This window comes from Sporisorium graminicola, chromosome SGRAM_11, assembly GCF_005498985.1.
Source record: "Sporisorium graminicola strain CBS 10092 chromosome SGRAM_11, whole genome shotgun sequence".
Lineage (NCBI taxonomy): Eukaryota > Fungi > Basidiomycota > Ustilaginomycetes > Ustilaginales > Ustilaginaceae > Sporisorium > Sporisorium graminicola.
This window is the reverse complement of record NC_043721.1, coordinates 265,601-286,012: the sequence shown is the minus strand read 5'-3', so window position 1 is coordinate 286,012 and position 20,412 is coordinate 265,601. Positions and strand designations below refer to the sequence as shown.

Here is a 20,412-nt window from a genome sequence, read left to right as displayed (position 1 = left end):
CGGTTACAATTTTAGGCGCAAACCTCCACGCAAGAGCTGTCCAACAGCGAAAGAGAAAAGCTTGAGCTCCTTGCACAAGCTTCGAGCTGATCCTCGCCCTGATCAACACTCATCCAGGCTTGGGTCACTCATTACAGTCCTTGGGTATTTTGACGGCTCCGATCAGATTCGTTCTAATCCAATGGAAGGTACTTTGTAGGATACATTTTCTGAGGACAGGGTGACGTGTGCGACGGATTGGTCGATGTGGACGAGCGTCAAACCTCTGCATGAGCTCTAATTTTTGATCGCCAATCTCGACTTGCCCAATGGTGTCGCTGCGCCACTCTGATAATCCAGCGATACTTGACACCACCGATCCTGCAGCCACGTCACGCTCCACGTCCCCTCTACAGCCGCCCAGATACTGTACTTCTCCTCCAAGATCCCGCTTACCGTGTTCGTCTCCAACACTTTCGGCCTAGCGTGCGTGTCCACCGGCTCGCTCCTCTGGTACGTGAATGCAAACGGCGGCACACCTTTGAAGTTGAAGATGATCTCGGCCTTGTTGCCCTCTCTCAGATCCTCGACGAAATGGTTGCCCTCCGAGATGCGTACCGTCGGAAGGTCGTGGATCGTCTTGACCATCTCCTGTGAAACACGCGCGTCGAGATCGCGTCGACACTGGTTCTGCTGGTGCGCGACGCTCTTGATCGTCAACACACCGGGCTTTTCAGCGACACGCGAAAACTCCGGAGTGGTCACAGCTGCCTGCGCTGATTTGCCGTTGAACTCGTATGAGACCGTCCAGGGCGGACTACCTTGCAGCGCGAATTCGACCATCTCGCCGATGCAATAGTCTTCTCGCGTCGACACGCTTGCGATATCCGCCGTCTCGGCTACTTCGATCGTCATGGTCTTGTCGTCCTGCACCCCTCGCTTGATTTCCGGCGTGAACGCGGATTGGCACTGGTTGGCATCCGTTACCTGAAGCACGCGGATGGTCCAGACACCTTTGCTGCTGAACGCGAATTCGTCCGCGCTCAGCTCGAGCTTGTATTCGTGTGTCTTGATGCCAGTCCGAGTGAAACGGTACGATGCTATATTCGACGTCGACACCACCTCAAACGTCACCGTGAAAGGGGCCTGACCCTGCAACTTGAGCGTCGGCAAGCTGCTCAATTGATCGAGTCCGTCGCCGACACACAGCGAAGGTCGGCGGTGCTTGGACGGTGCACTGCCAAACGATGCGCCAGGCAGCGCCAGGACCATCTGCTCCAGTCGTCTGGGCGATTCGGCTGAGAAGCCCTGCAAGCGCGTTGGTGCATAGACCGCGTCACCGACAGAATCGATGATGTAGATATGCCAGCCGGGAAGAGCCGTCGAGAGCTCCAAGTTGGTGGTGCTCAGTGCGGATGTGAAGGCGGTCTTGCGACGTTTGCCGTGCAGCGCCACTTCATGTGCAGCCGATGCGAGCGGTGCCGCCGCTTCAGGCTCGGCGCTGGCGCTCCACGATGGTGCGACATGCTCGTATTCAACATCGAGCGGGAACTGGCCGGACATGACAATGTCAACCGAGTCCGGCTGGCCGCGGCAGACGGGGGTACGCACCAGGCTACCATTGCGTGCGGGCACGCCAGCATCCGGGGCGAATTGCACATGCGGCTGAGGTCGCACACTGATCCGGAAGTCTTCCTGGTCTTGCAGCACGGTACCTGGGCAGTAGTTGTCGCGGATTTGCTTGATCCTGTACAGACCGGGATGTTCGGCCAGCAACTCCCCATCGACATTGTGCAGCAAGGCGCTGAGATCGACCTCCTTGGCAGTCTCGTCGGCTCTCCACGAGTAGTCCACATGCCACGGACCTTGTCCGCTGAGTCGGATGGGAAGACGGGCCGCTTTACCGGCCAACACCTCCAGATGACGGCCCTTGTCCGCTTTGACGGGCAGGAAGCCTACGTTTGGTTGCACGCGTCGAACCTCGACGTTGAGGTCGCGAGTAGCGAGCGACTTTTCGCATCCCCTCGCATCGCGTATCTTGACCAGACTGACAGTCACCAGACCGCCCGAAGCGGCAACCGACTTGGGAATATCAATCTTAAGCTGGTGAGGCGACTGCGTGATGCCTTGGACCACTTTGGTCTCGACACTGTCACCCGCACGCACGGCATAGGTGAGGTCCCACGGTCCAGCGCCACTGAATCGCACATCGGCTTGCGCCTGTTTGCCGCTGCAGCTCTGCATCACGGCGCGGTCGTCGTGGGCCCGGATTGGTGCAGTAAACTCGGCACTCGAGAGCGGGTGGAAGACTTGGGTGAACGAGGGTCCGTCAAGCGAAATGTCACGATAGTTGCTGTCATGCAGCTTGACGAACTTGTACGTCACGGCGCCATCGACGTCCGGTCGGAAGTCGAGCTCGTCACGGGTCTGGTCAAAGATGGTGCGGACCTTGCGCTCAGGATGACGGCCCTGCTTGGTCACTTCGTACTCGAGCTGGAAAGGCGGACTGCCTGTGAGCACCGACATAGCTTTCACACCGACCGGGCCGGCACAACGATCATCGATGCTGCTTAAGTTGATTTGGGCGGTGGGAGGCGGCACGTCGACCACTTCGCACGTCCAGGGTGAGCCGACCTCTCCAGAGCAGTAGCGTCCGGCGATGTCGTCTATGCGGTACGTGCCCGGTTTTTCGATGGTGAAGGGCACTCGAGAGCTGTGGGAAGGCAAGGCGAGCTGCATTGTGGCTGGTTTGCCGGCTGTAGGCGCCCACAATCCCTTGCCCGCGGCACTGTTGTCCGGCTGGAAAGAAACATTGACGTTCCAATCACCGCTCTGCTCAGCATCTGGGCTGGATTGCATGGTGAGATTCATACCCTTAACGTTTCTCAAGAGTTTGAGAGGGTGCCCAGGTCGACATTGCCTGAGATCAAACGTGACGCTGCGACGGGCATGGACGACGACGCTCTGCTGATAGGTGGACGAGGACATGTCGCCGCTACCCTTGATTTTCTTGCGCGCCTTTTGAGCGAGCGAAAGGCCTGATGGGTGATCGGCATGGACAGCGACCCGGTTGCCACACGCATCAGTGACGCTTTCGAGCGCATATGTATAATTGCCCGGATGGTCAAAATCGATGCTGCTGAGGGGCATGTCGACGTCGACCGAAACGGCCCAGGAAAAGTCTTCGTGACCCGCCTTGTTGCGTCGTGAAGCAGCACGCGTTCGCTCACGTGCGAGGGCCAATCGTTCGGTTGGCGAGAGGAGCGCTTCTGCTTCTGGCAAGAGGAGAGGCGAAGTGTGGTGCGGCGGCGAGATACGCGAGATCTTTCGTTTGTTGTCCTGGCGCGACGAGTCCCTGTGACGACCACTTCCGTCGAGTGAGGGAAGAGGAGCAAAGATGCGTCGGTATTCGAGTTCAAGCGGAGCCACACCGCTGACTTGAGCGGCAAAGTCGGCACGATCTCCGGGGCACTTGTGCTGCGTCTGAAGCAGTTCTGTCAAGCCAGCAGCAGCCATGGAGGCGGCAGCGATGAGCTTGGTGGATGGACACTGCACGACCAGAGCTTCAGCGGTAGAGATGCGGGCGTCATTGCGAGATTTGTCGAGTACGCGCTCGAGACGAACTCGGCCGGGCTGAGTGACGGGTAGATGCCAAAGCAGCTGATGATTGCTGCGGGTAGAGGGAACTCGTTTCGATTTGGGTGTGTCGAGACTGGCAGAACGCTTGGTGAGCGACTGTGCACGGCGTTCGGCACGGATGCGGGCCCTTTCTGCATACGAGACACCTCTGAGCAAGGAGGCGCGGTCATCGAGGGCATCCTCGTCGTCGAGCAGATCGGCTTGAAGGCTGCCGTGCTTGGAGTCCCGTGACCTCGAGGCAGCATTGAGCGCGCTGAGCTCGTCGACTTCTCGGTCGCTGTGAGGAGCACCGAAGGGGATTAGATGGTCGACGCTGACGTTGAAGTAACTGACGTGGCCGGTAGCAAAGTCGGTGATCGAGTACTGGAGCAGATCCGGGTGGGCGTTGCTGAAGAGGACAGGGATGGTAACTTGAGGTGTCTCTGGGCCAACACAGTAGCAGGCGCTGGAAGGAAGAAGCTTTGCAGTGCTATGTGGAAGAATGTGGATAGTGTGCTGGCCAAGGATGTGGCTTTTTGGCTGGATAAGGTCTCGAATGCGAACGTGGCCTTCGTTGATGGAGAGTTGACGACTGAGCACGTCTGGGAAGATGCCAGCGGAGGGGACACTGAGTCCGAGAGTCGAAGCAGCAAGCTGAAGAAGGCTCAACAAGCCGTTAAGCGCGAGGATGAACGGATTCGTGGCTGCCGACCCCACAAGAGTCGCATCTGTGATGGAGAGGGCAAGGAAGAGAACCAAGTAGTGGGCGTAGGTGAGACCGACGGTCTTAGCTGGCTGCAACACTGGCTTCTGCGGTTGGGCATTGCCGCTAGATGGTGCCGCCTTTGTTGAAGCAATGCGTGGGTCGAGCAACGGGATTCCGAGACGAGAGAGCACAAAGAGCACAGCAAAGTTGAGAAAGAGTGCTGTCGAAAGAGAGGGAGCGGTGGGAAATGCCTGCGATATTGTAGACGATGGTGATGTGGACGAGGTAGAGGAGAACAGACCGCGAAGTATGTTGGAATACTTCCACGCTTGGACTGTCACTGCGATGCTGACTGCGTAGAAGCGCTGAGATGGCGCGTCGATGGTGGAGAAGGAGATCAAGGGCTGGATGGTGGTGGATGGCGACTGCGGTGGTGCAGGAGCATGCTGCGCAGGCGCCTCCGGTTTGCGGTCGACGTCCATTTTGGTGAAGGTTATCTGGCCTATACTTCAGGTCACTGGGCAAGGGTGATGTCACGCGATCAGAAGAGAAGACCTTGACATGAATTTGTGACGGATGCTCTTCGATGATGCGCCGACGATCTTGCGTCTGAGTGAGCGCCGTTGTCCGAAGGCGATCTGTTGTTTGAGCAGGTTCGGCAGCGACCGAGCTTCAGTAGAGCGCGCACTCCCGCTGATGTCCAGATAAGGCTGGAAGTTACTGTAAGTGATGATGCGGAAGGGTGGAGTGCGGCAGAGAGTTGCTGGTTGATCGAAAGTGTCAGTGTCCGTGTTACTTCTCGACTTTTTCCCAATGGATGCTCTCCGACTTCCGAGTTCTATCAATCTTTGAATGTCGGGAAGAGGACCGCTAAAAAATGCCCAAAAAATTGTAGCACAGAAAAAAGGGACCTAAAATGCAGTACAGTATCAGCCGTTGGACATTCCTTTTCAAAAAATCACGAAATGCCTGACTTGCTGCCACAACCGCCTCAAGATATGTGGAGGAGAACGGCAGGAACCCACTGTTCGAGGCTAATCAACATGTCTGCGACGGTCCTCATTTGCTGGACCTTGGCGGTGACCTCCTCTTGCCCACCAGGGTTGTGTCGATGGTGTTGCTTGGCAACGAAACATTCAGCGTTCGTATTCAATCTTGACAGGGCGCATGGGTGCCGATACGAAAGGACAAGCGTGGCAAGCATGGCCATCGTCTCTTGTCCCCTATCAGGTGAGCGATTTGCAATGCCAAAACAGCCGTGGGAAGCGAGCATCGTGTGATTTTAAATAGACGAGAGCGCACTTCGGTCACAGCCGGTTGAGTTCGAGCCTGATTCCGTCGGCACTCACCTGTGCATCTGCCGGTCAATCGCAATCTTGAAGCGCAAAACGTCACTTTTTACACTCCCACTTTTTGTCTTTCGCCTTTTTTGGTGATGTGATGCGCGCTGCCTGCAGACGAGCTGCATGGACCCTTGACTGCATCAAAAAAGCTCAAAAAAGGAGCAACAGGCGCTGCAGAGATACGGAAGCCACGGCAAAGCCGACGGACGGCTCACACACAGCGCCATCGTGACAATGCAAGTGCTGCAAGAGAGCAAGCATATATGTGTTCCCGTGTGACTTTGGAGAAGGGCAGAAAGTGGAAAGTGTGCAACACGGGTCCGTTCGTTCGCTCTTGGCCCGCCCACTTTGCGCACCTGGCCGGTTTTGCACTTTAGCTCGAGTCAAGCTCAGCCTTGCCGGTCTCGGCGCTCTCCTCTAGGATCGAGCGAGTCTGCTCTATCAGGCGGCCTCTCTGACTCGCCTCCTCTTGACACGCTCCTATTAGCTTGCTGCCCTCATCCCATGACACCCTCCACAATCCTCACGCTACGCTAACAGTCACATTCATACTTTGGTACTCGCCCACCTCGATATCGATACTCCGACCCTCGGAATCGCCGTTTCGGTCTGGTTCGTGCTGTGCTACCAGACAGCGCCAATCTCGCTTTTAACAGTTGACCTGGCCTTGCCTTCTCACTACCGCCATCCTTCCAAGTGGCAGGCTTGTTCTATTTGCTAGCAGATAGCCGGACCTCCTACGATTCGAGCGCATCACCGCGCCATCCTCACTGCCATGGATCACCTCGCCCTCTTTGACGGCCTCGCCGCCTCCACCTCGTTGGATCTCTCTGGCTTGCCTGCTGCCGCTGACCTTGACCGCTCGACGCCCTATTGTAGAGATAAAGACAAGGGCAAAGCACGCGCGTGTGACGACGTTGACGACGATACGCCGTTTCACCCCACCATCTCTGCCCCCGCCGAGTGCAGCCGCTCGGGTCGAAGCCTCTCTGCACTAAGTGAAAACAGCTCCCGGCTGCGCGACACCAGGTCCGCAGATCACTCGGACTCCAAAGGCAAGGCAAGGCAGCTTTTCAGCGACGCCCATTCTTCTGCATCGGCATCCGCCACCGATTCTCACTTTCTACGTAGGACTCGCACTAGCACTCCAACTTACAATCGACAATGCGAGCGCAACGCATCTGTTTCTTGCTCGTATCACGATGAAGCATCCCTCAAGCGTTCGATTCGCCAGATGGGCTCTTCTCCCTCCAGCTCGCCCCGCCAGAACCCGCGTCCGCTGCCCTCCGCACAAGCTGGCGGCTCCACGTCTCAACTTGGCTTGGATCTCATCGCTAGCGATGAGCCATCCTGCTCTCTTCTATCTGCAGCCTCTGCATCAGCTCAGGCTCAGCGACCAGGCACTCCAAACAAGAAGAGACGGCCTTTTCGTTCGGGCGACGACAATGAGAATGACACTTTCACCATACGCAGCGACCAACATGCACCGAGGACGCATGTTGTCGAGACACTACCAGCGGACACGACTCTTCGCTCCGAGGGGCACTCTCGTCGTGCCTCGTTGCTTCTCAATAGCAGCACGCGTGACTCTCAGTCTTTTGAGAGTAATCCCACTCTTTGTGTCTCTCCCGAGCCCTTTGACGGTCTCCCTCGCTCAGAGCAAGCAAGCTCTGAGCTGTCGCACCGTCGAACCGCTTTCCTCGCCAGCGCAAGAGCGCAGCGCTCTAGCAGCTCCATCCGTCGCCGCAGAGGCTTCTACCTAAGAGACGCCGATCTTTTGCGCAACGACCCTTCGGAAGAAAGCCTGGTGGCCTCCTCCGACCGGCCCAACAGCAGCGCATCCGACACGTTCATGGCCGAGTTTGCCAGAGCCGTGGATCTGAGACTCGCTGCTCGATCCGACTCAAACCAAGCCGGTGCCTTCACCTCGAGCTCGGCACGTACGCCCCATACACATCACCAGCAGGCGCCTCGCACAGACACACCTCAACCGAGTGCTCCACAGTTGCCCTACCCGCGCACCGCTTCTCCACTCACCATCTCGTTCGCCGCCGTCGAAGCCGACCAGCTGAGACAGGAAGCTCAACGAGGATTGACCGCACGGCCAACTTCGCGCAGACGCATTCCCGTGCCTACACATGCTGCCTCTTTGCAGGCTGACCAGGATGGGTCGTCAAGTACCGTCACGTCGAGGAGGTTTCTTCACGATCAAGCTTACTGGCAATCCTCGCCAACGTACCAGCTTGATGAAACGTCTAGCGTGGCTGCCCCCAGTGATCATCAGATCTTCAGTCGCTATGCATCGACACAGCGGGAAAGTCGTTCCTGGAGAGTAGAATCCCGCCAAGTTGATACCGACACGAGTACTGCTGTGGCAACAGACTCGGAGCGAATCGATGCTCGCCGACCTTACCAAGTGGGCCTCTCTGCACACAGCCCCCTGGAGTCTCACACGAGGAATGAGTCTGCTGCAGATGATTTCGGCGCAGTGCAACGCCCCTTTGGACTTCGAGGCACGAGACTCTCAAGGCGGCCCTACCGATCGAGAGCTGAAGATATTTTCGAAGCAGGTCCAAGTGCCACTGCAGAAGCTGAGCGACTGCACCTTGCCCATTCGCGACGGGATGCAGACGACGCGACGGATCGACAAGCTGACGCAGAACGCGAACGGCGTGACTCGCCTCCTCCTTCTTGGAGAAGAGCACATTCTGGCCTTCGTGCGCCATCTCGTCTGCCCGAACGACAGGTCTCCATCTCGACTGCTCAAACGCGCTTCGAGCCATTTACCGAGAATCTCGGTTCCAACGTGGAAGCCAGACGAGCTACCGGCCTTGCAAGCTCTCGAAGCTCCTTGTCGTCCTCGCTGTATCGAGAGAGACATGAAAACGAGTCTGCGCTCGAATACCTCGGTCGCCTCATGAGCCACGACAGCATGCTCGACGAGTGGATGGCTGGCGATGTTCACGGACCCCTCTTACGCATGGCGATCGAATCGGAGGTGCTGCAGTCATACCCTCATATGCGCCATCTCGGCCACACGCCCACGTCGACCTCCAGCATGTTTGGCCAGTCCCCGCATCTCGCGTTTGACGCACGCAACTTTATCGCCGATGAGGACTGGGCCGAGCTCAATTCGTACGAAGGGCTCATGCAGCTCAGTGAACGGCTGGGTGCTGCCGAGGTCTGCGTGCCCCAGGGTTTGATCGATACGCTACCCACGTGCGAGTACGGCAAATGGGACGGGGGGTCCTGTCGGCAACGGGATGCGTTGTCTGCTTCGCCTCCTCTGGTCGGGAAGGGCAAAGGCAAGCAGAAAGTGGAACAGCCTGCAAATGCGAGGGATACCATGTGCCCCATTTGCCGGGAAGATTATCTGGATTCGGATATGCTCATGAGCATCAACAAATGCTGTCATGCTTTCCATGCCGATTGCATCAAGGTGAGTGCTGCTGGCAACAGTGTGATATGCAAGCCTATTGACTGCATGCTGACCGTCTTTCTTTTGTCTTCGTTCCTGCTGTCCAACAGACCTGGTTCAAAACAGCCAAGACCTGTCCACTGTGTCGAGCCGATGCGTTCGATGAGATCAGTCTACCAGCCTTGCCCTTTCAATCGTCGTCTTCGACAACGACGGCGTCGAGAACAGCCTCCACTGGTGGAGGCTCCTTTCATTCCACCTGGAACTTTAACTTTTGATTGCCAGATGGGCTTCTCATTGCTCAATTTGTATCCGTACACACAGAAAGTCGAGGCCGATGTCGAAACGCTGGAACGGGGTGAGATGCGAATGATGACATGAATTGTAAACAAGTATTGAGGTATTGAGAGCAGAGAAGGAATTCACAAAGCCTCGACTCTCTGCTTGAAGGCGTCGAAGTCTTGCTGCTCGATCCCTAGCTCCGCCCACCTGCTAGTCGACCCGTCTGCAGCGTCCAGGGCTGCACCCTGCAACTGATCGAGCAGCGCCTTGAGCAGCGCCTTTGACTTGTCGTCCAGCTGCGCGGGTGTGCCGGCTGGGGGGAGCTTGGCGGTGAAAGTCAAGACGGCAGTAGCGGCTTTTTCTGCATAGTCCAAGTCGGTGTGGGGGTCTGCGTCGCCGTCGGGACCGGAGGGCGGGAGGAGATCGGCGTGATTGGAGTCAGAGGGAAGGAGGGAGGAGATGAGGGTGTGGAGGAGGCCGGAGGTGAGGAGGGCGCGGGAGACGTTTGGGTGCGGGACGGATGTCAGTAGGGTTTCGGGCCCGCGTTCGAGGGGGGCTGCTGGTGCGCCTGCCGCCGTGGTCGCTGGTGTGACAGGGGCAACCGCCGTGGCTGTACTTGTGGTTGTGTTGGAAGGAGTGGTGGAGGATGAGGGCGAGTCGAAGAGGTTGGGGTCCTGGAAGAGCAGCGCGTTGAGCAGGAATGCCGTCTTTCTGCGCAGGCCAATGTTCGGGTCGACCAGTGCCGACTTCAACACCTTCCAGCCATCCATCTGGTCGAACTGGTCCATCGCCGCCGGGTTATGCTTCAGCAACCCACTTAGTGCGTACATGGCCTTGGCACGCACCTCCGCGTTCTCGCTCTGCAACAGATCCACCAAGGAGCTGACCGGCGAGTACTCGAGCACGGCCATCTGCGCCTTGTCGTTGTTTTGCACCGCCGTGCCCAGGATCCACGCCGCCGCCGTCTGGAGCTCGGCCTCGCTCGCGGACAACAACGCAATCAAGGGCGCCCACATCTTCATCGAGGTAATGTTGTTCGCATTGTCGATCTGTTCGATGAGCATCTCGAAGTTATCCAAGGCGGTGCAGCGGTCGTCGAGGGTGCGCGTGGGGTCGACTGCGACAGAGAGCTCCTCGCGCATCATCTGGGCTTCAGACTTGCCCATGATTGCGTCGTATAGGTGCGGGTCGGCCAGATCGGGACGTCGACCGGCTTCGATGTCTGCAGAGATTTGTTCGACCGACGGACCGGAGGCGGCGGTGACAGCATTGGAAGAGTGGGTAAGACCCCACTTGAGGAGTTCTTGTGCGTTCTTGTCGTTCGACATTGCGAAGGCGAGAAGGAGGAGATATCGTGGATCGTTGATCGAGATGTGGGTGTTTAATAACGCAGGGCTCCGGATCAGCGTTTATATCGTGATTTGCGCTCGTGTGTGTGCTACGTCGATCAAGATGGAGGAGGAACACTGTTGAACGCTGTAGAACGTCACAGACACAAATCGCCACACTTTTTCGCGCAAAATTTGGTGCAGGGTCGGAATTCGGACGATACTGCAATCGGGTGTGGAGGCGACTTGAATCGGGTTGTCCCAGGGTCCAAGACGATCCTCTTGCTCTTGCTCTCCTCTCGCCTACTTCCACAATTCGCCTCGGTCCCTCGCCTCTTGCACCCCACACTACGGCTGCAATAACCTCGAGAGGCCACCGACACCTTCAGAGCCGACTCATGCCTGGTGCACAACCCTGAGTCGCAACATGGCAAGCCGCGCAGCCCAACCCCTAACCGGCACCGCAAGAGCGCACCTCTCCTCCCTCGAAGCCCACTGGTCTGGCTCGCTCTATCTCCAGATGCTCTCGCATCCATTACGCAAGTGCATTGTCACGCAGAAAGTGCTCCCGACGTCCCTCATGGTCCAGTTGAAGGCTGTCACCCTCCCCCCTTCCCCTTCCCCAACGCCGTCGCCATCCACATCCACGTCGACGCAGAGGATAGCTCACTCAACAGCAGCAGCACCGGCGGCGAAGGCACAGGAGCGGATAGTGATGCTGCCAGATCAAGTTTTGCATCCCAAATATGTACCGAGGAAAGTGGGGAGGGGTGTATGGTGTATGTTGGACCCAAGGGTGGTAGGGAAGATGCAGGAGAGGGGCAGTTGGAAGGTGGTCAGTCCGAAGGCGGTGGTGGTGCAGATGGAGGCGCTGGTGTGGACGCAGTTGGGCGAAAGAGTGGTGCAGGAGGCCGAATTGCTGAGCGAGAGGTTTGTCGGAAGGAAACGGCTAGATCTGTTTCGTCCTTCAGAAACGGAAGGCAGGTGCTCTTTTGCCATCCGTCTACCTCGATGGAGTGAAGGTACGACGGAAGCCGCAATGCAGGAACAAGAAGACGCGAGTGGCTCAACTGCGCTCTTTGAACCGGTCTTCAAGGACCCCGATCAAGCAGCCCGGTTCGTAACCGCGATCCGAGGCCTCACCACATCCATCTCACAATCAGACGCGATCGAGGAGCACCGGCTGTTCTACGCCAAACAGTCGCACATCACCGCTCCTCTAGGTGTTGCGCTCTACCGGTTGAACATGTGGGTCTCGAACTCTCCTACTCGTGCATCGCCCGCGCGGCCTTCTCCACATCCAAGCGAGACAGCTGCACATACCTCACCGTGAGTGCCGTGTTGGAAGCAATACAAATCGTGAAAAGCTGCGGTGAACAAAATTTCGTACCGTGTGAGTGACCGTATGATTGTGTGGTGGGTAAGCCGTTGAGCCTCATTCAAGAAGTGGGAATGTCCGTCCAAGCCGTTCACTTTCAGCGCAGGACATCTACACAGCCGTTTGGGATACATTTGAGAGGGAGGTCTTGCATCAATCGCACGCTCCCTCATTTACTACACGTACTCCTGGATGATGGTACAAACTTGGGCTTTCTACTCGATGTTGTGCTGCTCGATCACATCATCGATCTTGAGCACGGCTCGGACCAATTGCGTCGCCAAGAGCAGCTGCTGCCTCTTGCTTACCAGCGGGTCAAAGACACGGCAGTTCTTCATATCGTTGTCTCCAGCACCCATGCAGTCGATGCCCAGCTTGGGGTTCTTCTCGGTAACCTGTCGCGATTTCACCTCGGCGAGCGTCTCGATGGGCGAGTAGCCCGAGTTTTCCGCCAACGCCAGCGGGATCGCGTCGAGCGCGGAAGCGAACGCCCGCATCGCGTATTGTTCCAACGAGGCGATCTCATCTGCTGCTTTCGAAATCGCCACGGAAGCGCAGATCTCGGCAGCTCCACCACCGTAGACTACGCGGTTGTCGACAACCAGGTTACGCACGACGCAGATAGCATCGTGGAGTGCACGCTTGGCTTCGTCGATGATCATCTTGTTGGAGCCGCGGACGAAGACGGTGACGGCGCGCGTGTTGGCGCACTCCTCGATCACAAGCATGCGGTCGCGGGTGGTGCCGAAACCGACTTCGCGGACGATACCGGCTCGGCCCAGCTTTTCGGGCGAGAGATCTTCGAAGCGTGGGACGATGCGGCCGTTGGTGGCGATGGCGATGAGTTCGAGTTCGGGACCACCGACCCAGCGGACGGCGGGCAGTTCGCGCTGCAGCAACAGGTGGTTGGCTTCGTCGTCGAACCCCCACTGGCACACGACCAGGTTGGCGCCGCAGTCCTTGACGCGCTTGATCATCTCCTCGAACTTCGCACGTTCGTAGTCCTGCAGCTTGCGGTACTCTTCGACCGAGGTGATGTCCAGTTTGTGCTTGGTCTTGGGACGAGGGGGCTCAAAGGGGCATGTGAGGATGGCAATCTTGGCGTCCTTGACGACGCGCGGCATCTGAGGATGCGACATGTCCTTGTCGATAACTACACCTTGGACGAGTGTTGTGTCTTCCAATGCACCACCCACTTTACCGTCGACCTTGATCAGCTCAAAGTCGACATCGCGTCGCTTGAGGTCGGCGACAGAGAGCACCGAGTCGACTGCGATCTTGGCAAATTTGTCCGATGCTTTTGAAACAATCTTGGATCCGAGACACGTCTTTGCGACCTTCATGAGCTCGTCAATATTGTCCTTGTCGAACTCGACCACGTCGGCGACCTTTTCGAGTTCCTGGACCGCAAGGTTGCATGCGCGCTCAAAGCCGTCCGCGATACGGATGGGGTGGATACCTCGATCGAGCAATGACTCGGACTGCTCGAGCAGTGCACCTGCCAGCACGACGACACCGGTGGTGCCGTCGCCGATCTCGTCGTCCTGACTCTTGCTGAGCTCGACGAGCAGCTTGGCGATCTGGTGGTCGAGCTCCATGTTGTTCATGATGGTGGCGCCATCGTTTGTGACCTGGATGTCGCCATCGGGACTGATGAGAATCTTGTCCAGACCGCGGGGTCCGAGCGATGTCTTGAGGATGTTGGCCACCGTCTTTGCGGCAGAGATGTGGTTCTTGATGGCTTGAATACCGTTGGCACGAGTCTTTTTGCCCTGTTCGCGGACGACGATGAAAGGCCGACCGTACTCGTCCTGAGCATATGCGATCTGTGGTTCCGCCATGGCTGCGATCGTCGAGATGTGTGTGTGTTTCGGTCGATGGCGTAGACTGCAAAGATGCAACGAATGCAAAACGAGCTGAGCTGTGCGGTGTGTGTGTGTGTCGGTCTCTCTTTGCGGTTCTTCTTGCTGCGCTGCGCTGTTTCGCTCGAACACGCTTTCTTTCTTTCGTTCGAGAGAGGGTTCAAAGTGACAGAAGGCTCAGACAGAGACGCGCGCTCAGCCAGCTAGCTGTGCCTCGAAAAATGTGTTGCTCGCCGCGCCGCGCTTTCTTCTTCTTCCATCTTCCACGATAAGAATTTTCAAATTTTGTTACACTTGTTTTTGTGAACAATCTTGACTTTGAGTTACATAAGCATGACCTGTCACGCCGAGAGCCTCGCAAAGCATGCTTGCAACGACGATTTGAAGTTTTCAAATGCCAAGGCGGCATCTGAAAGGACAGCGGCGTCGGGGACCATAATGACCAGCTTCGTTGTCATGCAAAGGCAGCAGCAGAGCGACGAAGGGAGAAAGTTCGAACACGAACGATGCACTGTCGATCCAAACAGTCTGGCGGCTATTGCAATCCCGGCGTATCGCGGTACGGCATGCGGGTTGCCAAAACACCAATGCAACGTCACGTCCGACGGTTTCAAGGCCTGCGCTGCGCCTGTGTCACACAGCAACAGCTCTTGCAGGCATGCAAGCCAGTTACGATCCGCCAGTCGTTGACACGAAGAATACGACACTCGTCTGAAAACCATCGCGTCGGCTCCCGAGGTTTTCTCTAAGTCCGGTAGCGAGGAAGAGAGCCAAAACGGAGCTGGTGATCCGCATTTTGATCGAGCGTGTGCTCGCTCGCTTAAGCCGTTTGACATCTGGAAGCGAAGTCTGAAAATCCGAAAAAGGACAAGAAACCAACACGTTTGCGTGCCTGTCTCTTTTGAGAAGAAAGCAAATAACAATCACTCATGTAGCGTGGGAAAAAATGGCAACTTTGATGGTGGATGCCGAGCGTGAGCAAACTCAGGCAACGCAGGATCGAGCAGTACTTGGGCACGAATGAACAGACGCCCGAGTTTGGAATGCAGCGATTCGCCGTCGATTTCTTTTTCTGCTTACGCTCCGACAGATTGCTTTTCGCTTTTGTCTCGTTCGGAGTGCCAGGCCGAAAACGCGTTGCGAGGCTGCCGTTTCTCGCTGGAGTCCGGCTGTCGGTGTGTGTGTTAGTTGTTGTTTGCTGCGTCACACTTTCGGCGCGTGGCCAGGCAAGGACAACAAAAACGGGATGCAGAGAAAACTCAACCCACGCGCGTTGACCATCAGCCAGTCTGCCAAACTGTCAGTTGGTCATCAAGGCCACGAGAAGCACCGGTCGATCCGATTCACGTTTACTTGCTTGCCAGTCTTTGCTTTCGTCCTCCTTCCTTCTCACCATCACCATCGCCGTCCTCCCCAAAACGCACAAGACACGTTCTCTCAAACACAAAGATGGTCTCGAGCATCATCTACGACACGATCGTCGCGGCCATCCCGCCAAGCATCAAGGCGCAAACCCCTGTGCACCTCTTGGCATGGAGACATGGCGAATCACCTCTCTCCACGGTGCCCTCGTTGGTGGCCGCCGTCATCACATACCTCGCTGTCATCTTTGGCGGTCGCGAACTCATGAAGAACCGCGCTCCTTTCACCACGAGCATCAAGGTTCCGTTTTTGCTGCATAACTTGGCGCTCACCCTTGGTTCGGGGCTGTTGCTCGCACTCATGCTGGAAGAGATCGTACCCATCGTGCGTCGTAACGGCTTCTACTACGGCATCTGCGGCGACGGGGCTTGGACCATGAAGCTCGAAACGTACTACATGATCAACTACTACTTCAAGTACTGGGAGCTCATCGACACGGTCTTCCTCGTGCTCAAGAAGAAGCCCTTGGCCTTCTTGCACGTCTACCACCACTCGGCCACCGCTATCCTCTGCTTTTCGCAGCTGCACGGCAAGACGTCGGTCTCATGGGTCGTCATCTGCCTCAACCTCGCAGTGCACGTGCTCATGTACTTCTACTACGCCCTCACCACGCTCAAGATCCGCTGCCCGTGGAAGAAGTGGGTCACCACCGCTCAAATCACGCAGTTCGTCATCGACCTATTCGTCGTGTACTTCGCATCATACAATTATTTCAGCTACACTTATTTCCCGAAGATGCCTCACTGGGGTACATGCGCCGGCAAGGAGCACGCCGCTTTCTCCGGTATCATCTGCCTCACCAGCTACCTCTTCCTCTTCATCGCCTTCTACCAGAAGACGTATGCGAAGGACAAGGCTCGCAAGGCCGCAGCGGCTGCTAATGCAAAGCTCAACGGAGCCAAATCGAATGGCAAGGTCAACGGCAAGTCTCGCTGAAAACGCTTTTGCTGCAAAAGGTCGAGGTGTTTGCGCTCAGAGCCTTGATTCGATCAAGCAGCGCTGCAGTTGAACGCTGGTCTGCGACGTCCGCGCTGCCGACGAAAGCCTCACCTTGAAACACTGGGACAGCACAACGCTCGACACATCTAGACGCTTTTTATATCACCCATTTGTACATACACGCCCCGAAACCATTCCTCCCCCGCTTGCTCCATCGCACAAAAGACAACAAACACACACACGCACACACATACTCTGGCTCGCTCCCCATTACTTGTATCACTTCAGTCTTGCTTGAACGTCTCGCGCGGCGGAATCGAGAACCGATCAAGTTGTTCAATATCAGGGCATAGTCTATCGCACTGCGCAAAGCGTGGCGGTGCATTCGTGGTTACCGCGAAAGGGACAGGCCAAGTCGCTCGTGAAATCCTCTGTGCGATAAGTTAGCCGCCGGCACATCTCGCATGTGCCCGCTGCGACGGTATGCGCACTTGTCGGAAGGCCAAGTCGAACCTTGCGATCGGAAAGGTCGGACCGGATCGGCAGCACAGGCAAAGGCAAAGGCCTGCAAAAGCCGTCACCAACCTGCAAGGAGCACACTCATCAAAACTCACTCAACCCCCACCCCTCTTGCACGCAGCCGACTGATAAAATCACTCTGAATTGCCAAAACCGAGCTACATTCTCCAACCTCGTCTGTGCTCCTAGTCTTACAAAAAGTAGTCTGGCACTCTCCTCGAGACCAACGGCTCACCCGCCCTCGGAGCGGGGTCAAACTGCAAAAAGGTATACTTGAGGTTCTCATCAATCTCCATGATGGCCGCCTGGTTGCCGCAGCGGTAGCAGTAGTTTGGTGCTGAAAAGATGGTGACCACGTTGCGTTCTTGCGACCAGTTGAAGCCGTCCATGACCAGCTGATGCGCACGCGCCACGAGCGTAAGGCCGTTGTTGTGGTTGAACGCCTCGGAGATGTCTTGACCGAACGTGTAGCCTGCACCTCGTGGCGAGATGCCCCATCCACATCGGTCGTCGGGGTCGGACCAGAGCAAGTCGCACATGGGACCTTCGTGCGGTACCTCTTGAATACGGTCGATGGAGCGGATGTGGTCCAGCGTGTCGATCGAGGGCGAAAGACCGCCGTGCAGACAGAAGATCTATAGATTCGATGAAAGGGAGCAAGCTGAGGGTCAGTTCAGAGCTCGTTGCCCAAAAAAGAAAAAGGCGCTGCTATTGGCTTGCAACTCACCTGGTCGTCAATCAAAGCGGTCAATGGAAGGTAGTCAAAGAGATCGGTAAAGTATTTCCATACGTTTGCGTTGCCGTATTTTCTGAGGCACTCGTCGTAGAAGCCGTAAACTTGAGTAATCTGTCGAGACTCGTGGTTGCCGCGCAGAATGGTGACACGGTCACGGTATCGCACTTTGAGGGCGACGAGCAGCGTGACCGTCTCGACCGAGTAGTATCCACGGTCGACGTAGTCACCCATGAAGAGGTAATTGGTGTCGGGCGAGTTGCCACCGATACGGAAGAGCTCTGACAAGTCATGGAATTGACCGTGGATGTCGCCACAGACGGTGACGGGGCAGCGAACGGGCTGGACATTGGATTCGCCGAGGAGGATCTCGCGCGCCTTGTCACACAGACGCTTAATGTCGTTTTCCGAGAGCTGCTTGCACTCGCTGAGATGCGCGATCCACGCGTCCTGCTCGGTGATGTCGACCATGATGGGCGTGCTCTAGGATACGTCGAGTGAGAGAAAGCTTTGCTGGGGAATGCCGAAACAGAAAAACGGTTCGAGTAAATCCAAGGTGCGAGAAGGCGCTCCGGAAAGAGTGAAAGGGTATAGAGCGCTGCGAGTGTGGACGAAGCGCGACGAGGTACGTGCTGAAGAAGTAAGGTGCGATGCTGGTTGCTCGTCTCGTGCAGAAGGGCTGTCTATTCGATTCGAACCACGAGGAAAGATAAGCGCGATGATGTCAAAGTCGGGCCGAATAGCGGGTGTTAATTTTGGGGGTGTGTTGCTGGAGGAGAGACAAACGCAGAAGGCGATGCGGTGGTGAGGATAGTTGATGGTGGAGAGACAGCGCGAGATGATGGTTGAAGGTCAAGGTCAATGGCGGTGTAAATCGGCTGAGGAACCTTGAGAGCCACAGCGACGTAGCACACGCAAAGTCGGTCATGGCGTTCGTTTCGACTATTGGAAACAGAGAGGCACTCACTCAGTCAAGCAAGGACAAGCTTGGCAGCCACTAAATCAGCCAGCTAGCTAGACAAATCATTCTCGCCGGAAAATGCTCGCGCTTGCAACACGCCTGTCAAATACCACCCGTGTCGAAGCGCACTCAGCCAGAGTCAGCCAGCCAGCCAGCTAACTCGCTCTGTTCAAAATTGTATTCAGCGGTGATGCGCCTCCCCTTTCTCCCTTTTTTTTCACGGAAAAAAACAACACTTTCCCTCGGCCAGCCCGATTTTGAACCAAAGGAATGAAAAACTGGCCTAAGCGCTGCACTTCTTCGCAGCGAGAGATCGATCACCACACGACCCTTGACTTTGTATTGCGGGCAACGGCCTAACATTGTTCGCCTAACCCTAAACTCAGACTGTGGATTCGAGATCCATCGCATCGCATTCCTCTTCGTGAACCTTTCATCGTCCTAACCTCCTACATCATTCCGCACTCTTCGCACACTCTCAGCAACATGTCCCTTCTACGACAGGCTGTCGCAGGAGCCTCCCGCTCCAGCGCCGCGCTCCGAACCAGTGCGGCTCCCCTCCGACACCTTTCCACCTCGTCAGTCACACGCAAGGATCCTCAGCTCGGTGACTACCCCGATCTTCCTTTCGTCAGCAACCAGCAGCGCAAATACTCGCCCAAATGGTGGGACCCACAAGAGAAGCGCAACTTTGGCGAGACTGTAAGCATCTAAATCTCGTCGCAAACCCGCAGATACGATGAACAAGCTTTGCTGATGTTCTTCTGATTCTGCCTCTGCTTTTGCTCTGACAGCCGCACGAGCAAGACGATGTGCTCTCCGTATGGGCTCCTGACGTTCATGCCGTTCCTGCCTCATCGGCACTCCGTCAATTCCTCATCGCTATCGGTGTTGTCGTTCTCTTCGGCTCCACAGTCTACGCTGCTACTCCCGAGAAGCCGGCACTTCCAAGGGTAAGCACCTCGTTCGTATTCGAAGTTCACACCGAGTCCTGCTGTTTGCTCACCTACTTTTCCATTGCTTGACTACAGACCTACCCCCGAGAAGGCCTCGCCACTGAGCTCGGAGGCGAACAGGTTGCTGTAAGTTCCGATTCCATGTCGATCGTCCTGCTCTGCTCAGCGTTCTTACACCCTCGAACCCTTTTTAACACCGTAACAGGCTCCCAAGGAAGGCGCATTTAGCGCGGACGCAGAAGAGGACGAAGACGACGACGAGTAAATTCCTGGTCCATCAACCAAATCCTACTTGCTACATTGGTCCTGCAATTTTCATCTCAACTACTACTGCTATCCAGTTCAGACACATGTCGCACATACAGAAGCTACGGACAGGCTGAAGACTACCAGAGGCATTCACGCAGTCGCAAAGAAAGAGCGTGCTACCGTTCAGCAGAGGCGCAGCTACACAACAGATGTCGGTCGGAAGGCCGCAGCCGCAGAATGAGCAGCTTTACCTGCCCCTCCTTGTCGCCGTCTCTGGGAGTGATAGGCTGGAAGGCACGCAAAACACGCCGGGCACGTTGAGGAACATCTAAGTGTAGGCTGGAGAGGAACCCGCCACCAGCAAAGAGGGCCCCCTAACATGGCATCAGGCTGAGTGTGAGGGCAGTCGGCTAGAGATATCGTGTCAGTGAGCTTGAGCTGGTGCGTGCCGTGAGAGGCGCTGAACCGCCTGTTTGCCGAATTCACACAAGAACCGTACTATACGAAAGGTGGGCAGTGCTCCCGCCAAGGTTGTCGCCAAGGTTGTTTCTGGTCACACTGACAACCTAGGGTCACGAGCTTCTCTTGGGCCTGGTGTTGCTGTCAGCATAACTTGGCAACCGAGACCATAGTCTCCGGTCGCGGTCGAATCAGGCTGTATGGCACAGAGGTGAGAGATACGGCGAACAAGACACACACATTGGTGCAAATGCACACGA

The 20,412-nt window shown here is 56.5% G+C and overlaps 7 protein-coding genes across 7 annotated transcripts; 3 read left to right on the top strand and 4 right to left on the bottom strand.

Moving 5' to 3' along the window:
• Nucleotides 1–276: 276 nt before the first annotated feature.
• On the bottom strand, nucleotides 277–4,785 carry EX895_001398 (uncharacterized protein; the record flags this gene model as incomplete). Its single annotated transcript, XM_029881997.1, has 1 exon — nucleotides 277–4,785. One exon carries the CDS (start codon nucleotides 4,783–4,785, stop codon nucleotides 277–279), a length of 4,509 nt encoding a protein of 1,502 aa, XP_029741598.1.
• A 1,636-nt stretch (nucleotides 4,786–6,421) lies between these two features.
• Nucleotides 6,422–9,342, top strand: EX895_001397 (uncharacterized protein; the record flags this gene model as incomplete). Its single annotated transcript, XM_029881996.1, has 2 exons — nucleotides 6,422–9,085; nucleotides 9,175–9,342. 2 exons carry the CDS (start codon nucleotides 6,422–6,424, stop codon nucleotides 9,340–9,342), a joined length of 2,832 nt encoding a protein of 943 aa, XP_029741597.1.
• A 144-nt stretch (nucleotides 9,343–9,486) lies between these two features.
• Nucleotides 9,487–10,674, bottom strand: EX895_001396 (uncharacterized protein; the record flags this gene model as incomplete). Its single annotated transcript, XM_029881995.1, has 1 exon — nucleotides 9,487–10,674. The coding sequence occupies one exon, from the start codon at nucleotides 10,672–10,674 to the stop codon at nucleotides 9,487–9,489; it is 1,188 nt and encodes a 395-aa protein (XP_029741596.1).
• A 1,593-nt stretch (nucleotides 10,675–12,267) lies between these two features.
• On the bottom strand, nucleotides 12,268–13,893 carry EX895_001395 (uncharacterized protein; the record flags this gene model as incomplete). Its single annotated transcript, XM_029881994.1, has 1 exon — nucleotides 12,268–13,893. One exon carries the CDS (start codon nucleotides 13,891–13,893, stop codon nucleotides 12,268–12,270), a length of 1,626 nt encoding a protein of 541 aa, XP_029741595.1.
• Nucleotides 13,894–15,363: 1,470 nt separating this feature from the next.
• Nucleotides 15,364–16,272, top strand: EX895_001394 (uncharacterized protein; the record flags this gene model as incomplete). Its single annotated transcript, XM_029881993.1, has 1 exon — nucleotides 15,364–16,272. The coding sequence occupies one exon, from the start codon at nucleotides 15,364–15,366 to the stop codon at nucleotides 16,270–16,272; it is 909 nt and encodes a 302-aa protein (XP_029741594.1).
• A 713-nt stretch (nucleotides 16,273–16,985) lies between these two features.
• EX895_001393 (uncharacterized protein) lies at nucleotides 16,986–17,998 on the bottom strand (the record flags this gene model as incomplete). Its single annotated transcript, XM_029881992.1, has 2 exons — nucleotides 16,986–17,429; nucleotides 17,522–17,998. The coding sequence occupies 2 exons, from the start codon at nucleotides 17,996–17,998 to the stop codon at nucleotides 16,986–16,988; spliced, it is 921 nt and encodes a 306-aa protein (XP_029741593.1).
• Nucleotides 17,999–18,974: 976 nt separating this feature from the next.
• EX895_001392 (uncharacterized protein) lies at nucleotides 18,975–19,709 on the top strand (the record flags this gene model as incomplete). Its single annotated transcript, XM_029881991.1, has 4 exons — nucleotides 18,975–19,190; nucleotides 19,283–19,441; nucleotides 19,520–19,570; nucleotides 19,650–19,709. 4 exons carry the CDS (start codon nucleotides 18,975–18,977, stop codon nucleotides 19,707–19,709), a joined length of 486 nt encoding a protein of 161 aa, XP_029741592.1.
• Between the last annotated feature and the right edge of the window lie 703 nt (nucleotides 19,710–20,412).